Source organism: Apis mellifera, linkage group LG1 (genome assembly GCF_003254395.2).
Source record: "Apis mellifera strain DH4 linkage group LG1, Amel_HAv3.1, whole genome shotgun sequence".
NCBI classification, from domain to species: Eukaryota; Metazoa; Arthropoda; class Insecta; order Hymenoptera; family Apidae; genus Apis; species Apis mellifera.
Window position 1 is genome coordinate 14914811 of NC_037638.1, and position 26499 is coordinate 14941309.

General features: G+C 34.7%; 1 protein-coding gene across 20 annotated transcripts in view; it reads right to left on the reverse strand.

The window, feature by feature from the left end:
• LOC552243 (mucin-5AC) overlaps positions 1 to 26499 on the reverse strand; it is a 40577-nt gene that overhangs the window by 9428 nt on the left and 4650 nt on the right. For 5 of the 20 annotated variants that reach the window (XM_006570733.3, XM_006570731.3, XM_006570748.3 and 2 more), the window contains exons 2-8: positions 11039 to 11141; positions 9337 to 9396; positions 2906 to 3042; positions 1611 to 1890; positions 1256 to 1376; positions 875 to 998; positions 113 to 210 (exon numbers count right to left, since the gene is read on the reverse strand). In XM_006570733.3, coding sequence (XP_006570796.1) covers positions 113 to 210; positions 875 to 998; positions 1256 to 1376; positions 1611 to 1890; positions 2906 to 3042; positions 9337 to 9396; positions 11039 to 11141 — 923 coding nt within the window. Of the gene's footprint in view, positions 1 to 112; positions 211 to 874; positions 999 to 1255; positions 1377 to 1610; positions 1891 to 2905; positions 3043 to 9336; positions 9397 to 11038; positions 11142 to 21879; positions 22268 to 22957; positions 23602 to 23744; positions 24157 to 26499 lie in introns of those variants that run through there. The other 15 variants (XM_006570741.3, XM_006570740.3, XM_006570738.3 and 12 more) reach the window with 15 other exon arrangements.

Here is a 26499-nt window from a genome sequence, read left to right on the forward strand (position 1 = left end):
CCGTTTCGTTACGTTTTCTATTAATCGGGTTAAACTAACATCTCTTACTGTCGATTTCGATCGTCAGTAGCGACATTGAAAATGACGTTTGAGAGTGGAATAGTGTACTGGCCTGGCAAGGGACAGCGCGTTGAGAGCGTGGTTACTGGAGACCCGTTTCCACAGCGAAGCCTCGTCCTCGGCTGCCAGACCGCAACCCCAGTCGCGATGCTAATGTAAATGAGAATCAATCATTCCGTTTCTTTTTTCTTTTACTTTCCTAGAAGACACTAAGCTATAAGTAATAATTCGCGCTTCTAGTTGCACTAACGGACGGACACGCGCGCACACACACACACACACATATACGAACGAATACAGAGAACATGCTTTGAAAGAGAAACATTGTTTTGCGTACGAACGATTCTCACTCGATTTCTTAATCGATTTCATTGTCAATAAAAAAACATGCACAATGCGTGTGTACAATGTGTGTATGAGAATGAGTTTCGAGGAAAGAGTTTCGTTGATATTTCTCGTGTTCGATGGATGATTAAATTAATTTTGTGATCGAATCGAATCGGTTGGAAAATCTTTGGAACAAGACGAACGCATGCAAATTCGAACGAACTCGAGTGAAATCGAGTCGATCGATTCACCTTTGTGAACACGATTGGGATACGAAAAATATTTACAAAGGCACACAACGTACACTAAAGGTACACTATGGACGGCGATAAGCCCATCGGGAGACAGACTCGAGAAATGAAAGACACTAAGAATGGGAGGGAAGGGGGTCGTTATCGTTTCGAATAATAACGAAACTCGAAGAATAAATATCCACGAAAGAAAATGGAATGGAATAGAGACGGCATCTCTATGCTCCCGGAATTACCTTGTACTCGTCAGCGAGTCGTCTAAGCTCGATGACTTCAGCAGTGGGAAACGGTTTCTCCTGCGGTTTCTCCCTCAGCCCTTTATCATCCGATATCCTTACGGTCCTACCTGATTTTTTACCCCTGCAAAGAATCAATCGTGGTTGTATCGGGGTATTGACGTATCTTTCTTTTTTTTTTTTTTTTTTTTCTTTCGACTAGTGTGGGGATACGCGAAATTGCGAAATTAATGCTCGCCCAACTCGACTCTAGGATCTCGTCGTAGATGCTTTCTTGTTCTTCCTTCTTTTCAACCCCGTCTCGCTCTGAGCATCGCGATAAAGGGAACTGCGTTCGTACAAGCTAGCTTCGAATTATATTATCGTTTTTTGAACTCTGACCTGAAAGTTATTTTCAAGTCCGACATGTCTTCCTCGCGCTCATCGCCCTCGGGCACCACTCCGTCGATAGTGTCCGTTCCAGTTCCTCCGACCAAAGGTTCTAGCTCCGATGCTTGCATCCCTGTGAAACATTAATAACGAAAAAAAAAAAAAAAAAAAAAAAGGAAAAAAAAGAGAGAGAAAGAAAGAAAGAAAGAGAAGAAAAAAGAACCAGTTAGAAAGGATCAAAAAGAGAAAGAGCGATGTCTTTGTAACTAAAAAAATTTGACACTTTTTTTCTACTTTGAACTTTTGACTCAAGACTTTGGAAGCGGACAGCTGGAGGATTATAAGTTTGTCGAGATGTTCCATTTACCATCACGCTTGTGATCGACATCACCGGGACGTTTCTTGTGTACCGGGGCGGGCCCTGTAGGAGCGATACCCTGCTTAAGAGCTCCCATGCTGAGAGACTTTCTAGGTGGTCCTGTCGTACCTGCAGGGAGTCCGGCGGCCGTCACTCCTGGTGCCACTGTCTCGCCATTCGTCAGTTGGGGTCTTCTAGGCCAGGCAAACTGCAACCGATACTCGGTGCTGATCCGTGAGATTGCTTTGCTCAATTGACTCGGTGGTAAACCCGACTGCGTTGTAACTTCCTGCAATAATGCAATATTATACCTCAATGGGATTCGATCACTTCAATCTCTCTCTCTCTCTCTCTCTCGAAATTGAGCGTAAAATTTGCTTTTCGACCGAGTTTATTTAAAAAAAAAAAACGGGTCAAGCGAAAGGAGACTCGATGATGACGACGACTTGTTGACAAAGAACTTGAAGAAATTGTCCTGAAGGCTGTGCACAGGAAAAGTCTCTAAATAAACTACTTTTTGCACATCTCCCTTATTCTTTCCTCCTCTTTTTTTCTACTTTAATCATCATTGACCCTTTGCGCTCCAATAGTGCGCTCTCAGCCATCACAACCTTGGTTTCACGCGGCAATTCGAACGGCCACGATATTTATTTACGTTCGATTTTTTTAAAATATCGCTTCAGATTCCTCTTTACGTGTAATTTTATAAAGCGTAGAATAACTATCGAATAGTTGTAGGTAGAACTATATTTTTGGCGTTAGTCTGAGTTTCAAAGTTTTTGAATTTTGTAAACACGGGATAATGAAATTATTTCTATTCGTTATAGAGAGAAGAAAAATAGCGATGAAAATAGAGATATAGTAATAAGAAGATTATAGAATAAAAAACAAGAGTAATATACAGTGAGAGCACGTTATTGGGATTGTAAGGTTTGCTCTCAACGAAATAAGAAAGCTGAAAAACATCAATTATCGCAACGCTTACCCTGGCAAACCAAGGATGCATTTAATTAAAATAATATAGATTTTCAATATTCAATACATTTTCTTTCTTTGCATAAAATATTAAAATATTTAAAAATTTTATAACGTTAATGTGAAATCATTTTAGCTGAGAAATTCACCGAACTGGGAATTGTCTGTTCGAAAAAAAGAGTGCAAAGGGTTAATGTGTGAAAATATTTCCAGATTCCCATCATCAGTATGTAACATTTATCAATTTATCATTATCAATTATCGTTCCCATGATCGATATATGGTAAAATAAAAAAAAAATAAAAAAAGCAATAATTCGAGTAACGTACTCGAACTTTGTCAGCTACAACGTTGGAATCGACGGCATCGATACCACCCCCATCGGCTGCCGTGATGAATTCGTGCGTTTTGTACGCAAGCTCCGGACATTTCTTTCGCCGTGGCAATGGCGGTTCCAAAGTGGGCCCTGAAACGAATCATCATGATCCTTTGAGATTTTCCATTTTTGATTTTTTCAACCTTCGAACACGAGGAACAGCCGAATATAACACGGTCCACGAGCTCGACCGCCTTTTCCTTGAAAAAAGAGAAGATAAAAAACAATTTTTCGATTTCCATCAAGAATTCGAATCGATTTTTCTTTTCACTTTGATTCCTTTTTTCTTTTTTTTATTAACTATTGCGGCAATCTCGCATAGTTATAAAAGAACTTGTTGAGATAGCTAAGGAAGAAGAGAGAGGGAGACACTTGAGGCTTCGTTTAGATGGAAATCGATTTCTGATAACGAAGGTAATTAAGCGGCGGTCGAGAGCGTGCACCGTGTCACACGAAAGAGACGAAATTTACAATCGAGGCGAAATCACAAATCTCAAGGCAAAAAATTACGAAGAATAAGCGGGAAGCTGCGACATATATTATACGCATACGACATAAGAAAGAGAAGAAAAAGCGTTTGTCTATAATATATTATAGTGAATCGGCGAGGATCGAGGATAAATAGAAAGTGAGTCGAGGGGAGAGTTAGGCTGGCAGAGTGATGCGGTGCGTTTTTATGCGGTCAACCAGAGACTTCTGCTCTCAATCCAAATATTGTCCCGATTGCTCTCGAGCTTGCGAATCAATCCATCCCTCGATCGTCATTGCTGGCAAAAAAAAAAAAGAAAAAAAAGAAAGAAAGGATAAACAAACAATTTTATCGTCACTGATACCATACATCACCTTCCTCGCAGCTCTCCTCGTCACTTCGTTACACAAACACACTTGGGATAAAATCGATTCGAGTTTGATTGCCCCGCGACACAACATTCGTTCATCACCGATAAGATTTCGATTTTCGCTACAATTTTGCTAAGCTAAAAAAAAAAAGAAAAAGTAGTAGGAAAGAAGAAATGAAAGTAAAAGTTTCTCCCTCTCTGCATTATACAACGACGTATATAACAACGCGTAACAAGATCCGCTTCTCTCATCAATTACCGCACACGGTAATTAGCTCTCTAAACATATTTTCCTATTACCCTTGCCTCACAAAGCAGCAAGAAGTAGCTCTCTCTCTCTCTCTCTCTCTCTCGAAGATAGAGAGACATTGCTGAAAGACGATTACAAGCGACAAAAGCGAAGAAAGCGTCTGGAGTGGGTCATAGTTGCTCTTGTGCTCCCGCGCCGAGTTCTCGAGGAGAGACTTTACCATCTCTCTTCATAGGCTGGACATTGTGATTTCGACGCCGTGTTTTGTTCAACGATTCGTTTTCCATTTCTCATCCACTTCTTCCGTTAAATCCACGGAACATGGAAGTGTTATCATCGTTAATTAAATTCAATTTGGAAAACGATTCTCCAAAGAAGCGGCATTGAAATCACCAAAAGTCGAAACATTGTAATTGTTGTTTTTGCGGATGATTACGCAATTTGTGATTTAAATCCAGCAAGTCATCCAACTTTGTTCGATTAGAACGTGATTAGAGGCTTTAATGAGTTTCATTTATAAAAAGAGAGAGAGAGAGAGAAGAGGAGAGAAAGAGAGAGAGAAGACAGATCCTCGTACGTGTATCCGTTGCGTTCCGTTACTTTCTTTTTTGGATGTAAGGCCGATTCACGGTTCCGCTTTTAGAACGGTTATTCTCGTTGGACAATGCTGGGATAAACAACAACAACATGCACACAAATGATCGATGCGACCGTTTATAGTCTTTCTTCATTTTCAATCATTCTAACGTAGCTGATATACATGTGCGTGTGTAGCTGATATAAGTTGATGTGTGTGTCGTGTTTACGTATGATGTGTGTATGTGTGTGAAATATTAATCTTACATCGATAATCTGAGTCGTTCACCAAGAATTTCTTTTTTTTTGTTTTAAACTTTTAAAAATTAAAGAATCATTTCATCACTTTTCTTTAGAATAATAATTTTCATTAGCAAAAGTTAATTGTAAATATAAACATCGCATTTCTTTTACTAATTCATTCCCTTGAAAAGTTATTGTCTTAAAAGAAAATTGATCATACGTTTAAGTTGTTGAAATTTTAATACTGTTTGTTATTGATCTGTTAAACCAATTTATCGAACGAATGAATCATTTCAGAGAACGAATTGAATCGAAAAATCAATGGTTCAATTAATTCGTAAACCGGTTCAATTTATATACGCGCGTGATCAGTTTGATTTCGAAGAAGTTGAAAATGTTTATTGCATAGAATGATAGAAATGCATAGATCTATGCTCTCTGTTCAATCGCTGGTAAAGAAAGATTCTGTTTCGCGCCATGAAATTATTGAATCGCGTATCATCGATATAATAAAAGATGATTTCATCTTTTCATCGAGAAAATGGAATTGTTCCATCAGGAAATTCATGCATTTCGTTTCATTTAATAAATCTTCTAAGCTTACTTAATTCAGATCTATATATAGATCACAAGCACGAACAAGAAAAAGAAACAATCAAAATTCTAATTAATCGAAAAGATCGTGCAACGTGCAAGTATATATATATATATATATATATATATATATATATATATATATGCACGTAAGATAAATTGAGAGAATAGAAAAAGCTCGTGTTTCAAAAATATATGGAAGAAACGAGAGAAATAAAAAAAAACGAAGGTTAAAAAAGAAAAAGGAAGGAAAAGAAGAGGTCGTTTGGATATTGACATTTAAAGATCATTCAATTCTATTAAAAACGGTAGAAAATGACCAACGAAAGTAATCGCGAATGAAAATTGTGCATTAAATAAAAATTCATTTTTTCCTTTTTTTTTTTTTAATTGAAATAGAAGAAGAGAACCGACGCGAGTCACGTAATATTATTGTCAGTTGACTTTTCTCGGTCGTCCATGTTCATAGCCTTTAATTCAACTCAGAAAACTGTCAAGGGGATTTCCGGGCATATCAATAGCCGGCACTGAAACTGATAAGCCCGCCTCCTTCTCACTCACACTTTAACTCCCTTCCATTTTCAAGCGTCACTCGACTCGGTGGCTATGAATTAATTATCTCCACGGGCTAACGTTCCCATTTCTACCAGAGGAATAACTCGCGTTCCCGTTAAATGCAGATGCAGATTTGAAAAAAGTGTGGACGAAAGTAAAAGTTTGCGAACACGAAGGAGCGAAAAGGAAGCGAGAAAAATGAGAGATTTCTTCGTTCCAATAATATTCCCTTCGCGCGATATATAAATAAATTAACTCACACTGGAGAGTAGAAATGGAAAATTATTTTCGTCGAATACTCTTTCGTAAAACATTCTTTCCATTTAATTATCAACAATTATCTTAAAATAGAAACAAAATGTATAATATTTGTTCTTTTTTCAAATTTAATAAAATCGAAATAGAAGTAGAAATTGAAACTGAAACGGAGACAACATCGTTGTTATATCGATCGAAATCACGATTTCCATTCCTATGGAAATATTGGCTACATCGAAACGCGATGTTTAATGTGTTTAAACAGAGATAACACTAACAATTATTAAGGACACGATTGTAAATATAACGTATCTGATGAGCTCACATTTCACAAGTGTTGTCTCTCCGCGAAACGATCAAATTTTTACGCAGATTCGACATTTTCAACCGCAATACGCACAGAATGGCATAGGATCGATTACTCGTGCCGTGGCGTTGACAATGGAAAATAGGCCAGACGGGGATAATTTTCAGACCGAACAGAATTTAGTAAAATCGCGGTAATCGCGGCGAAAATGTGGGTCAACGCTAGTTTTTCCGAAAAAAAAAAGAAAGAAAAAAAAATTGCAGGATGTTCTTGCGAACACAAAAAGTGCTACGGTGCGGATAAATTCTTGCATTTGCCAGAAACAGAGAGATTAAAAAAATCCGGATCCCATTGAAGTTCGATCGTTGAACGATATACATATTCGGAATGTCGACGAGAGAGGCCTGCGGATCGCGAAATGCTAATCCGTGTAACGCATTGATTAATTTGTTAGGTGAAGTTGATGGTTTCGCGTGGGCGTAATTTGTCGCCACCAAATTCGTCTAATATTAGCAGGTGTCGTCCCTCGAGCGATGATAATTAAATTCGTTGCTCATTAGTGACGCAATTATCCTGGCCGGCCGGTTTCCTGCCATTACGTACGACAAGGAAATTATTGTCTCGAGTTTGATTCTCTTGTCCGATCGTAGAGACGATTAATCGTCGCAATTTCACGAACGAGAGTTTTTTTCGAGAAACTCGTGCGCCTCGTCCCCTATTGGATTATATTTATCATGGGATTCACGTGGAAATGAACGAACGTGATCCGTCGTAATTAACGGATGGACGGATGGACGGAATTTTTGAAGTTTCGTTTGCTGCGGTCTAATTGCAACGATTAATCGCTACAATCGGCCTGAAGTCCAAAGGGAAGCGTATTATTACGGGCACCACCTATGGTGGGAAGGATACGATAATTCAAGCGATATGGTGAAATAATATACGTTATCCATTGCCGTGCATTGCGAGAACAAATGCGGCGAGCGGAAAAATCTAAGGAAACGTAACGAGAAACGTTTCGTGATGTGACGAGACTTTTTCTTTTTTTTTAATTAAAAACGCGGAATTGAAATGCATTTTCTACTAGCGCTAAATCGAAGAGAAAATAGGGTTCGTGAAGGCGCGATCATAGCAAAGAAAATAAAAGAAGAAATAAGACACGAGTGGAGAAAAGCTTCTTTTTTTCTTTTCTTCTCTTGAAAGAACAAATAGAAACAACGATTCATTTTTTTTTTTCTACATTTTATTTTGAAACGAGAATTTATACAAGATTCATCGGACAATGATCGAACGTTTAAATAGTTAAAATATATTTCTTCGTTTTTATATTTAAGAAGAAGAATTTATGGACAACAAAAATTTACAGGATTCATCGTATTACATTTAACGCGAATCTCGAAGTTGGATAATTTAAAAATTCTGGAACGAGTTGTATAAAGTTTAATGTTTTATATATATATATATATGTATATGTATATGTATAATGATGCATATAGAGGCAGAACACTATATAAACTTTCGTGCAAGTAAATGCAGAGGCGCATCTAGGCGATGTCTAGGCTATATCTACTTGGATCAGAGGTAAAAGAGCTGCCAGTATAAATTTTCAAGCGGTCCAATTCAGATAACGGGAAGTTTGCTTGACAAGCGATGTTTAAAACGAGAGATGTGTGAGATCAAAATCGAAAAAAAAAAAAAAAAAAAAATGAAATATCTTCGAACGAGCATCCTTTGATGAAAAATCAAAAGCAGAAAGTGCTCATCTCATGTTTTCGTTTCGATTCGACGAGAAATACGTTTTTTTCGATGAGATACGTTTTTTCCCCTCCCCTTCTCCGCAATTGGAATAACAGAAACAATAGTTTCTATGCAACTCCTCGAGAGAAGTTACCGTCGATCGATTACACCACACAGAGCGAGCAGACAGACGTAAAACGTAAAAGTCCTGTGTACGAGGTTTAACGAGGATAAAAAAAAAAAAAAAGGAAAAATGGAATACACCTAAAGACAGTCGATGCAACCTAAACACAGTCTCTGCACAATAGATGCATTCAAACACCGAGAGAAAATGGAGAAATGAGAATGTACACGCGCGAGATTTACCGTGAAAAATTCACAGCAAGCGCAGAGAGGAGATTGAAAACGTTTAGATTTGGTTCGCACTTTTTGTTCGAACAATCCCCCCCCTTGCAAAGCTCGAAGGTCGTTTTCTATTAAAAAAACACACAGTTTTGCCCTCGAGACAATAAGAGTGTGCGCATAAAGCATAACTGTTTCCAAACACGAAAAGGAATAGTTCCAGTGATCAACCGATAGTTTTCCACACGTGTGCATAGAGAATACACGTTCCGAAGGGCAAAGAGTAGTCGAATGTATGGTAAATGCGAACCAAGCCTTGGGGATGGATGGTCAACTGCAAGCAAGCATGCTTTGTATTAACCCTTCGACCCGTGAAATGGGACACGCGTCGGCGGAGAATACGAAAGAAGGTGTTTGGCGACGTTTTCGAAAGCGAATGTTACTTCGGAAGGGTTAATTACTTTGGATGCGGTCTCTCCTCGCGCCCAGGGAGACGGGATGGTGGATTAACAGAACGGTTGGGATTGAAAGAAAGAAAGAAAGAAGAAGAGACGTGGAGCAAGGCCGAGAATTGGGATTTTTATCTGCGAGAAGTGTTGAAAAAAGGGGCTAAAAACGAGCGAAATAAACCGTAAATAATTAATAATCTATAATGTTTGCGTAGCTCCGATCGTTCGTCTTACCTTCGTTGTTCTCATCCTCGGTTGACTTGGCCGATTGTAGCTTCGCGCTCGCTTGCTTCGCTGCAATCAAAATTCGCAGCTGGCACCGTATTCGTTTTTTTTTCTTTTTCTTTTTCTTTTTCTTTCCTTTCCTCAATTCCTTTTTTCTCTTTATTCTTGATCGTCTCTTTCTTTGTTCACTTCTCTTATTTTCTTTTCTTTATTTTCTACCTCTCTCTCTAACTAAATTCGCTCATTTTTTCAGTATCCCCCTACTAACCACCCTAATGAGCCCGTTTCGATCTCGATGCCGCTTGTCTTTTTCTTTCTTTGTTTTGTAACAAAAAAAAAAAAAAAAAGAAAGGAAGAAAAGATAAAAGAAACGGAGAAAACCAATTCGACATTTACGAGAATATATCCGGATCTGGCAAGTATCCGGTTTGCCAGATTGAACGTAAATCGTTCGCAAATTTCCAACCACTATCGATACCCGATAGCGACACTGAATAGATAATTATTTTCACGGTAGCTCATGATTGCCATGATTGGGTTGATAGTCTGTGTGATTGAGGGACACGTGTCTCGAGACGTTTTGAAGAATGTATGGAACGTTTTTTTTTTTTTTTTCTAATGAGAAATCAGACTCAAATATTATTCGAGGCTCGTAGGATATCAAGAAATAATATGTGTGTATATATATATATTCAGAAAGATGTTGAATAAATGAAGAAAATAAAATGAAAAGGTGGAAAAAAAAACGGGAAAGAAGAGTGAAAACAATTCGCAACATCGACAATTATTACGAAGAAAAATTATACACGTTGTATTTGGAAAAATCAGTGGCAATAATAAAACAGACAGTAGTGGAACAAAATTTTATACATACTTATGATTGTATATGATCATACGAGTCACGAAGGTAAAAAGACATGGCGGTGATGTGAAAACGGGAGGTGAAAACGTGACGACAGAGCGTGTGCGATATTAATGAGACCAGATGTAATGATGAACTATATAGTAGCATGATTATAAAATAAGAAATAAAATCGCTAAACACCTTTTACATTACTAACAAGGGGAAGAAAATATCATGAGAAAAATGGAAATCGATAAAAAAACGAATCATTTAGGCGTGAAACGAGCGTGAATTTCTTCTTATTCTCATTGTACAAAGTTTCGTATATCATTAATAATAATTGTTATTTTATTTCTATTTTTTATAACATTTATATCTTTCTCAGATATTTTTCATATAATTCATTGATTAAATTCTTTTCTACATATTTTATCACCAATCACATATAATAAAAAGAATTTGAAAAATTAAAATATATTTCTTTGGATAAATTTTAAATCAAAAAAAATATATAATAGCTTTTCCTACTTTCTTATTCTTCACGCTCGCGATTGCTGATATGATTCTAACGAATTTATGGAAACAATTAATTTTTAAACAGCATGGTATGGATGCCTGAGAAAATTTCTTTCATTATTCCTTTTCTTTTTCTCGTGAAATCCGATCAATAAATGATATCTCTTCTTTCTTCTTTTTAATCTAACCATTTGCTCAAACACCATACAAAAATTTACTATTTAGCGACGATATAGCTAAAAGACTAGATCGTACTGATCAAAAGACTTGGTTTCGCTAAATCGTGAATAGAATATGTATAATATATAAACTTATAAAAAAAAACTTAAATAATAAATAGAGTGGACTTACTCGATGTCGGCGGGGGTTGCGGTGCTCGACGAACAACTTGTTCCTGGTGCGGCCCAGTATATTCGTGCCATGTGTACGTGCTCCTATACTCTGAATGGAGCTGCTGTAATAAAGAGTCGATAGGGTGTGTTAGAGCTGGGTCTATAGCCAAGTCTTATTCGCAAACTAGAGATTTTTGTCCATCTTTTTCTAGGTTAAGGACATTTTGGAAAAAATGTTTGAAATTTCGATCTTCTTCGGTTCAATCGGTTTCTTCTTTCGATCATTTTTCGGTTTTCTTTTTTATTAATCGTCCAAATAATTCGATTTCAAAATATAAAGGCAATTTCCAGAAATTCGAACAAAATATTCTTAAATTAAATTGAAATTAAAAAATTATTCGAATCCATTATACACGTTTTCAATTATTTAAATACAGCAAGTTATATTTTTCGCAACAAGTAGAAAAACAAGAAATCAATCGTATCTACAGTTGACGAGAATGTTCAGAATCGTGCACACAATCGTGTCGCTCATTGATTCGCAGAATAGCGAATAGAAACGATTCCTTTTTTTTCTTGCTGCTCTTTTTACACCGCAAAAAAGAAAAAAAAAATTTCAATAGGCGTCGATCCATTTTGCTCGATGATCGTATATCTTCTAGCATAAAAGGGAAACGCTTACGTGGCTTCGCGTAGAGTAAAGAGGAAATGATATATTGAATGCCATCGATACGAAATTTCTCTTGGAATGATTATTCCAAATCGTTTTCGTTTCGACGGATAAAGGTGAAAAAAATTCTTCTTTTGATCGCATTAACACGAAAGGTCGGGTTCTTTCCCAGGGATTTTATAAATCTGACAGATTTGTAGCGGAGCCGCTAATTGCGTTGTCCTGTTTTCTCAGAGTTGATTGATTTAGTTACTTAACCTAGATACGTCGGTTTTGTGTCCGGGAACACGAAGATGACAACACGCGTTTAAATTGACGCGTGTATGCGGTCAATTCTTTCAAAATATTTATCATTGGTTTACGAGTCCATTTCCGTTGGGTCTTGGTTTTCTCCCTTTTTCCTCCATTATTACACGACAAAAGAGGAATAAAGAAGAAAATCGAACACCGCTATACCTTGAATTAGCGGTATAAGTAAATTGGCGGTGGATTTCGATCGGTACGAACGAAGGTAATTTGAAGCGATAATTATAAAGAGAAATTTTTCTGAAACGGAGAATCAATATTCTTGGGAAGAAGAATGGTTCAAGAAGTTTTTTTGAATATTTTTAACGTATATTGTATATACATATCCCGGCGTTCATTGTACCAATTAAAACATGCTGCAAGGTTTCGATAGATAGACAGACAGGTCGATGCTTGGGGCTTCCATAATCCATTTGCAAAAGCTTTAGGCTCATATGTCTTTCGCGCAGCGAAATAATTATTGTAATTTGGGCCATGATATTGCCAACGATGCATTTTATTTTATTTTATTTTTTTTCTTAATCTTCTTTATTACATCCATGTTAAAACAAAATGCACGTTAAATTTTTCCCCCTTTATTTTTCAATTACTCTCTCAACTTTGTTTGTTGGAGAAATGCTCGAAGCTTGCAAACGTCCAAGACAGTTTCCAAGTCGCGTTCTTCTTGAATTTCGAATTCGTTCCGACGCACGTGAAGGTAAAGTGGAGGATCAGACGCGATCAAAAATGGATTTGGCTGGTTTAAAAATACAGCATCGATATATAAGAATGAGAGAGCGGCACGTACAACTAGTGCCGTATGAACTCCCGTATTTATGACCGTCTATCGATCCTTATACGTTCATTTATTAATGCCGATGTGGGGCACTGTTAACCTTTTCATATGCCGCCGCGCCTATGCTATTGCTTGCCGATCTTTTCCTCGTCTCTCCAGCCAATTTTCCAATTATTTTGCATCACTTGAAACTGAATTAACAAACATTTCGAATGAAAAATAAAATAAATTTTCGTTTATAAAAACGTAGAGGTTAGATAATATTATCTTGTTGAACGAAGATGATACGAAAGAGAACGGAAAGTTTTCGAAATGAAAGTCAGTTTGAAATCAATAAAAACTCGTCGATTGAATTCGGTCGGGGAGCGGGGTATTCCAGATAGAAAATCAAAAGGTCGACGTAATTGTTCCGATGAAATTAGATAACGGTGGACGGACGCGGGACACGCAAAGGTCTGCGGAGTAATGTGTCAAAAGGTTCCACTTAACGAGTTAGATAATTGATAATTACGTGGCCGTACCGTGAAGAAAAGTGCAGTAGGATCTTATGCGTATGAGATTATCGGTGACTGCTACTACAAATGCAATGAATAATTAAACACGAGTCATAAACACGAGGGAAATTATACCCTCTCGAATTTGCGGACGCATGCAAAAGACGATAAAATTAGTGGTTTCGTCATTTTGATAATTGTATGAAAAGTTGCTTGATTATATCATTCGTGATTTATCGTCGGAAAAGGATTCATCGAGTTGATGAATCGTTCGTTTTCTCGAGGATTTGACGGAGCCGCTTGACGACGACATTGTATTCGACATCATTCGAATTCATTAAGGGGATTAGACGTGAATGAAACTTTTCTCCTCGGCAAATCGAACAATCGCTCATTTTTCTTTTTTTTTCTTTGAGTATATTATATTCAATTTAATATATTATATCATTGTTAACATTTAGGAAACAAATTCTAGAAGAAATAGTAATACGAAAATTGGAACATAAATTATTCCTAAATTAGTCCATAAGATTTTATTTATTTTTATATCCAATATTGGTTAATATTAATTAAACTTCTAATTTGCTTAATGATCTTTTTCGTGATGATTCTTTTCTCTAAAAAATTGAAAGAATTAAATATTATTACAATGAATTATATATATTTTTTAAATTATGGAAATTTTAATTAATAAATAGATAAATTATTTTCCTTTTTCAATAACATTATTATTATTGAAATTAACGGAGATAAAAAATAATAATTATTTATAATATAAATTCATTAATTTTGATGATATCATATCGTATAATAATATTATATAATATTTATTTGCCCGTATCTTGAATTATATTATTAAATTTCCGATGACTTGCGGATAATAATGTATATAGAGTTAAAAATAACCGATAAATTTGAATATAAAATTAAATCGAATACTTACATCTCTGAAAAATTTATGATATATAAAACTAAAAATTCAACGAATTTGCGACAATTGCAAAGTACAATATAAAATGAGAATAAACGACACTCCACGTTGTTCATTCATTCATTTCGACGAAATATAAATTTCCAACCGGCAATTTAAACTTAACTTTTAATTTCTGGTACGTTTAAAACATTGTAACAGAGTAGAAGACAATGAGAAACAATTGAAGCAGACAGAATGTAAAACATTTATACGTATATATATATGTAAACTGTAACAGCCGAGAGGAATAATGAAAATTTTGAGCAATTTCATCGTTGTTGCTTTTCTCGTATCTCGTCCCAGGAAGTAATTTTCAACCGATCGAAGATTTTTCGCTTCGTCAGAGGATATAGAAGAATCCGTTTTTCCGATCGGTTGCATGGCGATGAGACGTCGAGATGACATCATCAAGAACGATATTATCTCCTCTCTCTTCCTTAGTTATATACCTCGAAGACAATTACTGTCATTGTAGCCAACTTATCAATTTTCAATTTTTTTTTCATGTATCAATCAATTTTCTCAGATCTTTTATCGATCAAATTATAGAAGAAATTTTCTAGAAAATTTAAATAAGTGCAATAAAAAATTGTGATATTGAACATGATTTCTTATATATAATAGGATTTTTTCAACAACTTATTCACACATAATTCATTTATTTATAGATAATTGGCGACCTTACTTTTCGAGTTCTTTGTAAAAATTTAACAAACTCATTATATATAGGTCATTTATGTGTTTATATAAACAATTAATAATTTGCATACATTGTAGATATAAGCAGATTTCAATGATATCGAAATTTTTTTGAGAATAAATAAAAAATTAAAATCGTTAGTTACCTGTAAAAGAAAAAGTTATTAAAAATGACGAATCCTTTACGACATTATGATACCTAATCAACAGATTTGAGGTCAAAGGCACAATAAAAAAAATTAAAATTGGCATAATATAAAAATTTGGAATTGACTAGCCAATGTGTCATAGATTCTGGGTGAAAAATGTTAAATTCATTGTTAAAGAATTATTCGTTAATTGTAAAAATTGTTAATAGCTTAATAAATTGAAGAAGCCTGATTACAAGAATATACGGTTGTAAATATACGATTAGATGATGGTTGCTTTTCATTATTATCATCAATAACACGGTCGTCATCGTCAGTGATCAGTGTGCCAGTGAAGTGAACTCGAGGATTTACGAGCCACTCGTCGCAATATCCGACTGCTCGAAATGTAACTCGTGACACAGCAGGTGCTTGAAGCGATTTAACCGACCAAAACCTCTTTTACTTTTCCAACTTTTGCTTTTTTAAGTTTTTAACCGTTTTTATCAAATCTATTTCCGCTTGAATTTCAGAAATTATTTTTCTTATATAAACTAATGTAACGATCGAATCATCCAAGCTTTGAATTTTATTATATAAAATATTTATAAGAATCAACAAATTTGTCGACATATTTGAGAAATTATTCTAAGCAAAAAATATTATATGTGGATAATCACTTGGTGGATAAACGATATAAATTACAAATAATCAAATTTAACTTTTAATGATAATTATTTACTTAAAGATATATATATATATTTACTATATTTTTAATTATTTATTTTGATATATAAAAATCTAACAGAATTAGATCAAAAGGATATAAAATATAGGTTCATTTTTTCTATCTATCAAAAATCATTTTCAAAATAATTTTGATTTTAATCATTATGTAATCTAGTGTAACTCAATGTAAAATATAAGAATCAAATAGCTTGAATATATTTAATTACTTACAATACTACTTTATATTACTTTGATTCATGAATTCATATAACATTTTTTGTTCAAAATGATTTTTCAAATAAATTAACGATAAAAACGTTTGTCGATTTTTATCTGGAACACTCTTGCATATAAGCTCATTCAGCATTGTCATAAAAATCCTTCCTATTTTTCGCGGAACAATGAACAATTTCGGGAAAATTTGTCAATCATGTGAAAATATCGAAAAAAAAAAAAAGGAAGCGTCGTGCAATCGCGTTGAAACTTAACACAGCTGGAATTCGAATTGGAAATATCGCGTGACCTTTTTTTCATCCGATATGGCGAGACGATTTCATCAATCGGAGAGAATACGAAAGAAGCGAAACAAATTGAAAGGGGAGAAGCACGGGCAAAATTAAATTTGGCCGTTTAAAATTCAAATAAATCCCGTTGAATGAAAATGGATGCAATGGATGATGATGATTCAATGGACGAGTGGAAGCATTATCTCACGCAATAGTCACGGAGTAGTAGAAGTTGCGATTATATATAGAGAGATGGCGTGGCAGACATAATGATGGCGAAACCGTGTCAGAAAGAATAATTAAAACTGGTGAAGAACACGACCCCGATTGTGAATGAAAAGACGAACATGCTGGTCGCGGAGAAACATCCATCCTGCGTTCTGAATAGTAATCTCTTTGGCCGATTATTAATGTAAGTGGAAAGATTTAGCAAACAGAGCTGTCAGATAGCTGATCAAAGGGACGCGGCTTGCTTGAAAGTTGAAAAGATAAACATTTTTGAGAAATTGAACAAAGCGTGAGATTGAGTTTCGCCCTTGTGTAACTTCTATCTATAATTCCTGTTAACTTCAAGAATAGAATGTTTCGTCGAGAAGAATCTTGAAAAGAGAAAACAATCTTGGCAAAGGCTTCGCGTTTGCCAGAGGAAAAGAATCGAGAAAACGAGTAATTTAAATTTTTTATAGTCAATGAATGTTTCAGAATATTTATTACAGGTGAAGAAGAAGAAAACTGTAAAATAAAGTAGTTATAAGTAATATTCAGTAAAATCTGAAAATGATATCGATTGGCGTATGAATAGTGAAGTTAAATACGTATACTTTCTATGGAAATCAAGGCTAAATCAAGGCTAAGGCTGTACATGCATATACTTTATACATATCATCATTATAAGTGAGCTTTTGGATCTTTATTTTTATCATTGTATATTAAAAGTTTGATTCTTTATCTTATCAACAAATAAATTAGATTATTATTCTATTAATTAGAATTAATAGAATATTTGAAACATTTCCTAAATCTTCTCATCCGAGTACCGTTAATAAAAACAAAATATTACGCATCATTCTATTGTATATCACACTATCAAATACATAGATAGAAAGAGGAAAGGAAACGTGTAGCGTCTTTTAAAGCGTAAAGAAAAGTCTGCAAAGCATAACGATCGGTTCCACGCCGTTTGCCAAGCAGAATAAATAAAGAGCGACGAAAAGGAAGAAGAAGAAAAAAATGGAAAGGAAGGGAACTGCACCGTAGTGACGTAACAGAGACATGGCCCGTTGAGTTGGTCAACTGCAACCCTACATATATGCTTATCGATACGATTGCGCGTTGTAAACTATGCTCGGGGGGGCATATAACCGAGTAGTAGGAGTCAACGTACTATTGCTGGTCGAAAACTGAAAATATCGATGAAGGAGAAACGGTGGCGCAATGCCGGTATTCCTCCTACTACTACCCTCGTCCTCTTCGTGTCAGCTGCATACAAACGGTAAAATACTGCGTGTCAAAGTGAAATTCATCGAGACAGCTTGTATTCTTCTTTGCTGTTCGCGCATTCTCTTGTCTTGGTTTCTTCTCTGTCATGGACGACCTAATATCTCCTGTCCGTGCTTTGCTTCGGGCTGAACTTATTTTCATTTGGGTTTTAGATTTTTTTTTTTTTTTTACCTTGAAGAAACGGACAAATTTTGTCCAAGAAGATTTTTGGGAGAAATTTTGGATTTTTTTGAAGAGTAATGATTAATTTCCCTCTTTTTTCGAACATCGAATAATTCCTGGAAAAGATCTTGATAAATATCGAGGTTTTTGGGGTTAATTTTGCAAGTGGAAATAATGAATCTCGCACACGCGAAGTTTAACTTTATACTCGAAGTTGAAACATCCATAGTCCGATTTCTATCTATCTGCTATCTATGTAAAATATTCTTTTTTTTTTTTTGTCTAACGTTGTTTCTTTATGAATCAATTAACATAGATCCGTCAACATGGATTGAAAAATATGTAAACGTAACGTATTTTTAAGTAGAATAGAATTATAAGTAGAAAAAAATACAATTATTTGAACTTCAACGTTTGTGTTCAAAATGTGTTCAAAAACAAAAGGGAAGAATTTTTCCCCGGTATTATATTCCATGATGTGCCCCTAACGTGAATGAAGCTTATTATCCCATTTACTGTGACTAGAGAAAGGGTCGTTTCACGAACCCTTCGTCTAATTTAGCCGGCGTTGCGCATTGCAGCCGTGGTCGCTCGACCAAGTAGTAAAAGTCAACGTACGTCCGACAGAAGAATGGTGCACGTGATAGTGCATATCGACGGACGAAGAATGGCGCAGTGCTGGTGTTCTCCTTCCACTTTTCATGACGCTTGGCCACGCGAATTACGTTAGACGATTGTAGCAAAGGTGACAGGACAAAACATTGCTCGAATTCAATCCTATGCTGCATTCTGAATAGCCTGCTTCTTATCTTCTTGATCGACCTTAAAACATTCGGCCACCTCTATTATATCGGACGTTATACACCATTTGGGACAAATGGGCGATAATTTTTCATTTTATGGCTGAAAGAAAACTTGTCGTGTAATTTCGTGTATTTTACATATTAAATTTTTAATTTCTCTATAGAAAATCAATTTGTATTACAAACAATTTAAATCAATTTCTCTTATATAACTTAGATTCGTATTGTTCTAATTTAAAATTAATATAATCGTAAGAATAAACGTGCCATTTTTTTTATTCATTTACGATCATTCTAGTATAGAAATCCTAATTTCATAATTCGAAAAAGTTTAATTTTATTAAAACAATATAAAATGATTAGTGGGCATATTCGTAGAAAATTTGATAGGCTGCATATTCCTAAAAAATTAAATTTCTTCTAAGATGGGGAAAAACACACATTATTATAAAATTAAATACTTATTCCAATTGTCATTGCTTTCTGTATATTACGATTTGATATTAAATTAATTTTATCGGTTAGTAAAAAATAGAAATACGCATATTTTTAAACAGACGGAGAAATAGAAAGCAAAATTGAGAAAAATAAAGAAAGAGAGAGAGAAAGAAATATTTATCGCTAAATGAGGCTTATTTCATTGAAAAAAATTATAGAAATAAACAGATGAGAATACTAGGAAAATGTTTTTATACGCTTTTCGAAACCATTTCAAAATTTTCTTTTTAGGTTAGGTTTGTGATCAATTTTTAAATAGAAGTAGTTTGAAACATTTACAATCGTCTTGTTTACGTGATCGAATACAATGAGATGTACAATTACAGAGTATAGTGCTCATTTACGAATCATTAATCTACTTCTTCTTGACTTTTTATCTCTTTTCTTCTTCTTTCTCTCTCTCTCTGTAAGATAGATTAAAAAGAGATATGATGAATGAAGTACCGTTCATTAAGAAACAAATGCGAGAGAATTAGCGTTGATTTGCTAGAATAGAATTAACATTTTCTTCAAACCGCAACTATTCAGTTTTAAGCAGTTTTAACCTTGTTCGAGATTTATACGTCTCGTTTAATACCGTTTATTATTTAGATTAAAAATATTTGATTCTATTAATACGAGGTCTATAAATAAATGAAATAGATTTATATTTGTTAAAAATTTGTTACATCAAATATTAATAATCTTGATATGATTTGATGCTTATAATTTGATATTATAATCATAATAAAGGAAGAAGTCAAATAGAAGCATTAGATCATCGTGTTATTAAGAACACGGTAATTCTCCTGTTTCAAGATTTATGAGTTTGAGGCCGCATTACGAACCTTTTTCTCCCGTCCTTGTATCGAAATTAATCCATGAGGTGTGAAAATTAAAAATTGTGTTCCATCGATCATTTTTATTAATTATGGGAAAAACTAAAAAGTCGAAATGTGGAAAACCGAAAGGAACAACGAACTATGCTCATCGATCAAAAGTTGTAAATGAAAATAAATTTTGTCTCAAGTATATATTATCTAAACTTTAAACTTTAAAGATGAATATTTTGCAGTCGAATTGATTTCGAACTAACTTTTAGCAAAATGTTATCATTGTTAATAATCAAATGATATCGCGAATTATAGGAATAGTCAAAATTATCTATACTAGATAAGTAAAATACATTCACGAGATAATTTCCGTGCAAACGCATCCCCATCGATCAATGTCCAAATTCGTATTGCCCATTTCTGATAATGCATATACGATTGATTGATTCTTTTAATATCCAATAATTTATAATATCTAAAACTTGTCGAATCGTGATTTTTATTTCTAACTATTTAGTCGACTTGAAGATATATCGATTCTTTCTTGTACGAAAGATTTTTCAAGTTTCTTCTGATATAAAAAGAAACACCTCAAATCTGGCAAAGAATTTCTATACCTACTTGAATAAATCGATTGAAAAACCGAACCAACCTACTAGCATCTTCGATTTTCAGACTATATGCACATATTTGTGTATCCCGTTGCATGTATTTCCACGAAGAAATTGTTCGAAAGTCCTCGAGTTTTTTTACACATAAGATATACGAACGTTTTGTCGATTTCGAATGTCATCGAAGCATTTTGAAATATGAAGACTTGAGTGAGACACGATTTTATATCTACAATTCCACATTACACGGTTATAAAATATAATTTCATATTTTTTTATTATTACGATAGAAATTTTTTTATTTTGAAAGTTATAAGATGTAATTTGAATAGAAAGATATTATTAAAATCGATTAATAATATCAGAATAATTTAAGGAAGAGAAAATATACCGCGTTGCAGAAACACGCGTTATCTTGGGAGTAAACGAATAAAAGAAGCTCCGTTTTTGAAGGAACGATCGATAAAGCTATAAAACGGTTTCCACGAATGCGAACTAAACAAAAGTTACGCATATAAAACTAATAGAACGATTCGAGGAAATAGGTTGCTCTATTATCTTTTGAAATTTTCCACAAAAGCAAAAACATTATAAATTAATTAAAAGGAAACAGTCAATACAAATCAATGATTCATCAGAAAATCTATTACCACTATTTTCATCAATATTTTAGAATATTTTATAATATATATCAATGATATGTAAATATTTTCGGAAATAATTTTGTTTTTGCTTTCTTTCATCTAATAAATTGTTTTCCTTTAAATTTCCATCACATATAGAGAATTTAATATACAGATAATATCAATCGTCGAAATAAAATATAAAGCGATAAGAATCTCAACACTCAATTTATCGAAGAAAATTGTGGAGGAAAAAGCTTATTGTAAGATATTTTTTTTTTCATAAAGAATCATAGAAATCATATCTGTCCATACGTTCAACTATCTCTCCAAACGATCAAGAATCACACTACTATCTATTGAAAATTTCCTGGTAGTGATATCATTGAGAAAAAGCGTGGGAATAATATAGCTAAATTTTGCTCTATTATGCTTCGATGACATTCACAGATATTATCTAAAATATTTGATAAGAAAAGAAATTTTTGTTAAATTATCCAACTTCTTCTAATCTATTCTCAAGATGATTTCAGGAACAATACGATAATCTTCCGGTCAATTTCTCTCTCACCTTGTCAATTGGCATTGAAGGGCACGCACGACAGAGGTTCCAGAATGAACCAATCATGAGGCCGCGGTGTGTGGGGCAGTGGAACAGTAGTGACACACAGCCGCTGCAGTAGCGACGGGGCCGTTTAGACGACAGACACAGTCGTCAGGCCAGGTTGATTTCCTCCCGAGGAAAAGGCTCCTCGGTGTCAACGATGCAGCTACACTTGCTTCACTTCCCTCTTCCTCTTCTACTCTTCTCTTCCTCACCACCACCACCTCCGTTCTACCACTTTCTCCTACCTCCACTGTCCTTCCTCCTCTTCTGCCACCCGTGGCTTTACTCCTGCTCCTTCTCCCTTCAAGGAAGTATTCGCGAACGGTGATCGGACGTTCGGCTTGTGCTCCGTCTGAGTATACGTGAGTACACGTATGTACAAGTGCACGAGGATGAAGGACGTGTATGTGCGCGCGCGCGCTCGCGCGCGTATTCAGTGCATGCGTGCGAGTAATGGATGTAGAACGTCGGTGTACGAGCCGCCAGCGTGGCGATGCCATAGCGAGAGAGTGGAGAAGAAAGAACAGAGAAAGAGAAATAATGTGTGTCAATATCGTATAATAGATAAAATGGAAAAGACAAGAAAAGGAAAGTAGTAGGTGTCTATAACAATTCGTCCAAAGATATATTTTTAACCCTTTGTGTCTACTTATATTCGAACTGGATTATAATATTTTTAAGTATTCATTTGATTAATAAAAAATAGGTGTTCGTTCACAAAATAAATTTAAATAATTTTTATTGGTAATTGATATAAAGAATTTATTTATTATATTTGACTCAGATTGTTGTAAAAAAAGTAGGATATCGTCAATCATATTTTATTCGATATATTAAAATTATAAAAAGATATGAAAAAAAAAATAAAAAAATCACGTAAGGTAATTTTATTAAAATTTTGTCAGATTGATAATTAATCATAAATGTGATAATAATCAAGAATGAAAAGGATTAAACTAAATTAAATGAAAAACAAGAGGATAGAAGAAAACGGATAGATTGCAGGAAACAAGGTTAGGGGTGGGTCGTATTCGAAGCCTACCACTCCATCGTCTTCGTTGTTAAGGTTTCTGCTTTCTTCCTGCAGAGCAATATATATTTTCCTCTTCTCTTTCAATTTTCAATTTCGCATGTATTTTTCCCTGTCTCTCTCTTCTCTTTTTTTTTTATCTCTTTCACCTTATTTGGCGATGATAATTATCCAGAAGAATGGTTATCTCGTAATAATGATTCGCTGGTGAATGGTGCAGTCTAGAGCGTTGGCCCGGCGTGATGTTCACCGGCTGAAATTCACTGCATCCGGAAGCAATCTTTTCGCGTGCGTACGTGCGTGCATTTGATAACGCGTGTGTATTCCGGAACGGAGACAGCGGCCTTAGTCGGTAGGGGCCGTAGATTAAACGCGACACACACGACGATAATACACGGTAAAGATAAAAGCACGAGAAAACAACGTTCGTTCGTTATGTACCGGTGTCTTTCGGCTGAGTACACTCTCTCTCTCTCTCTTTCTCTCTCTCTCCCCTCCCTTTTCTCTTTCTCTTTTTCCTACGCGTCTCTCCGGAATTCTTTCTAAGAGCATTAACGACTTGTGCTAACGTTTGGCTGGAAATCCAGGCAATCGACGAAAAGAAATAAAAACGAGAAAGATAGAGAGAGAGACAAAGAAAGAAAGAAGAAGAGAGACTTGAGAGAAAGAGAGAGAGAAAGGAAGATAGATAGATAGATAGATAAATTGATAGATAAATAGATAGACAGATAGATATATACGTATATATGTATAAGTAGGTATATATATAATATGTATATAGTATAACGTTATATATTACAAGTAACGATGCAAAGCAACACTCAGACGCGTTGTACGAACGGAATAACGAGACGGAGGGCAGAGCGAGAACGGAATCGTGAGAGGCACTGGTCTCACCGTCGCACCGATCGCACCAACGACGTTGCGTAGAGCGCCGCGTCGCCGGCGAGACGGTTCGACGGTAGAAGGGGTTGCCAGAGCGCAGGCGCCCAACCGGATCGGGTCGATAGTCCGCAACGTTACTCCCTGTTTTCCCTCTCTTTCTTCAGTCGAATTCTCTCTTTCTCGTTCTTTCTCGTCCTTCGTAACTCTCCCTCTCTCTAACCTTTGGTTGTTCTTCGTTGCTCCTTACATCAGACTTCCGATTCTTCGTTACATTTTTACCATTTTTGCCATTCTTCTTTTTCACTTTGTTATTGCTTTTACTCTATAACTTCTTATTTGTTTTTTCTTTCGTTCTTTCTACTATTTTTCAATTACATATCTTCTCTTAATTCTTTATATCGAGAAGGTAAATTCATTTCCACAATCTGTCTCTTTCATCTCTTTATTCGAATCCTTTCTAAATTTTTGTTGCCATTTCTCTGTTCTTTCTTCTTCGTATGATTGTATATTTTCCCTTTCATACCAACATGTTTTATTCTTTTTCCTTTTCTTTTTCTATCTTTTTTTTTTGTACTGTTTTTGTTACACCATCTGTCAGTTGTCTAGTTTTTTGTTTTTCTCATTCTCTTTCTTTTTCTCTCTCATTTCTTGTACCTAAGGGTTTTTGTCTCCATTCAGTCACCGTTTCTCTTTGATGATATCCCTCAGGTGCATACATTTTTGAAATGCATTTTCAATCGTGATGAAAATCATGCTCTCCAAGATCTCTTATCCTTCCATGATAATATTTCAATTATTTAAATCTAATCACATTTTAAATTATTTTCTATTCTTTGCAAAAGTTTCATTAATTTAATTTAATATTTCAAAAATTATCTGCCTATGCAACGTCAATATCCTGATCTCTTCGATATCCTTTAATATTCGCTTTAATATAAAATTTGTCGAAACATTCGCATATTTCATTTTTTGTTAAAAAACAATAATATGCGTGATAATTTTCATATTATTTTCAGAATATTATTCTCGTTCTATAGAGGATTTCTTGCGTTAAATTTCCATCGTCTTATCCTGGCGTGCGAGATTTTCTCGTTTTTCCACAACGCTCTCCTCTTCTTCCTTGCTATCTCCCACCCCGTGCTGCACCACGCGCGTTAGGGAGGCACTCGATCGTGCGTCTTTCTTCCTCTTTCAACTGTTAGTCGTCTCACTATATTCGCGTAGTCGGCGCCACTATGTCGAGCCAGCGTCGCGACGCTGCTAACCTTTCTGCGGATGCAGATATAGGCATGTTTGCGGCGTTTCGAGCTTCGACCACTATTTCTAATGTTTATCACTGTTCACGTTTCCATAGTATTCTTTCTTTTTTTTTTTTTTTTATTTTCTAAAACTATACATCGACAATTTTTCCTATTTCCTATTTTTTTTTTTTTTGTTTTTTACTGGCCGAAAAATAATGAAAAAAGCCGACACGATCTAAAATTGGCAAATTTGGTGATTTTGGACATACAATTAGGAATGTAGGTTACGAGGAGGATTCTGTTTGTTGTAATACACAAATAATGGTTCGACCGATGCACGAATTGAAAAAAGCAAAACACGCTTGAAGGATTCGCTGCGATCCGCGGATCGTTTTCGATATTACGTCTGCTCTATACAGTTGTGTTCGGGTTCATCCAACTGATATTGCGTATTATTTGAATAAAAAATAGTTATAATAGAACCTAAATTGATTATATAATTAGCATCAATAAAAATTCTAAGAAATTTGAATCGAAAATTATATTATTAATGCTACAAATAAATTTAATATATTAGCGAATCAGAAAATAATGTGAATATCAATAAATACTTATTTTTTTTAACATAACGATATTATTATATTGAATTTATTATCCAATTATACGGTACAAACAAATCGAATTCTTTTATTTAATTTTCAAATAAGATTTTCAAAAATCAAATTCTTCCATTATTATGACATTATCAATCATTTATTAACTCAACCTTGAGGAAGCTCTACAATTCTGCAAATTTCCCCTTGAACTGATATACTTAATACTTAAAAAAATAAGATAATATTTAAATATATATACCGAAATAATAAGGGATGCGATTCGAATTATCTCTCTAAAGGATAATCGTTACATAACACTACGTAATATATCCTGTTTAACCGTGAAACACTTATTTTCGTTGGCGGGAGGGACACGCCTGCCAACCATTCTCGAGTAGCACGTTTCCATCGACCCGGACTCTCTTTTGCAACGATATTCTCTAACACATAAATATTCTTAAACATACATTAAAAAATAACATGATCTAAATATTCTTGAATATTTCTATTTTCGATAGTCGTTCATTGAATATTGAACGTTAGAACCAAAAAACTGTCAGATTAAAAAATCCTCTCTTATACACGATATGTTATTACATTACAAACATTCTCGATTTATAAATCTAATTCTAGTTTACAATTATACCTTTCATAATTTCTAATTCATAAAAATATTCTATCTATTTGTCGGAAAAAGTAATCTTTTTCGTGCCACGAATCTTTGTTAAATAAATTAATCGTATAGAAAATCAATAGAAATAATTTTGGATTGCATTCGAAAAAAGTAATTTAAATGTACGTTTAAATAAATTACAAATCGAATAGTTATTTT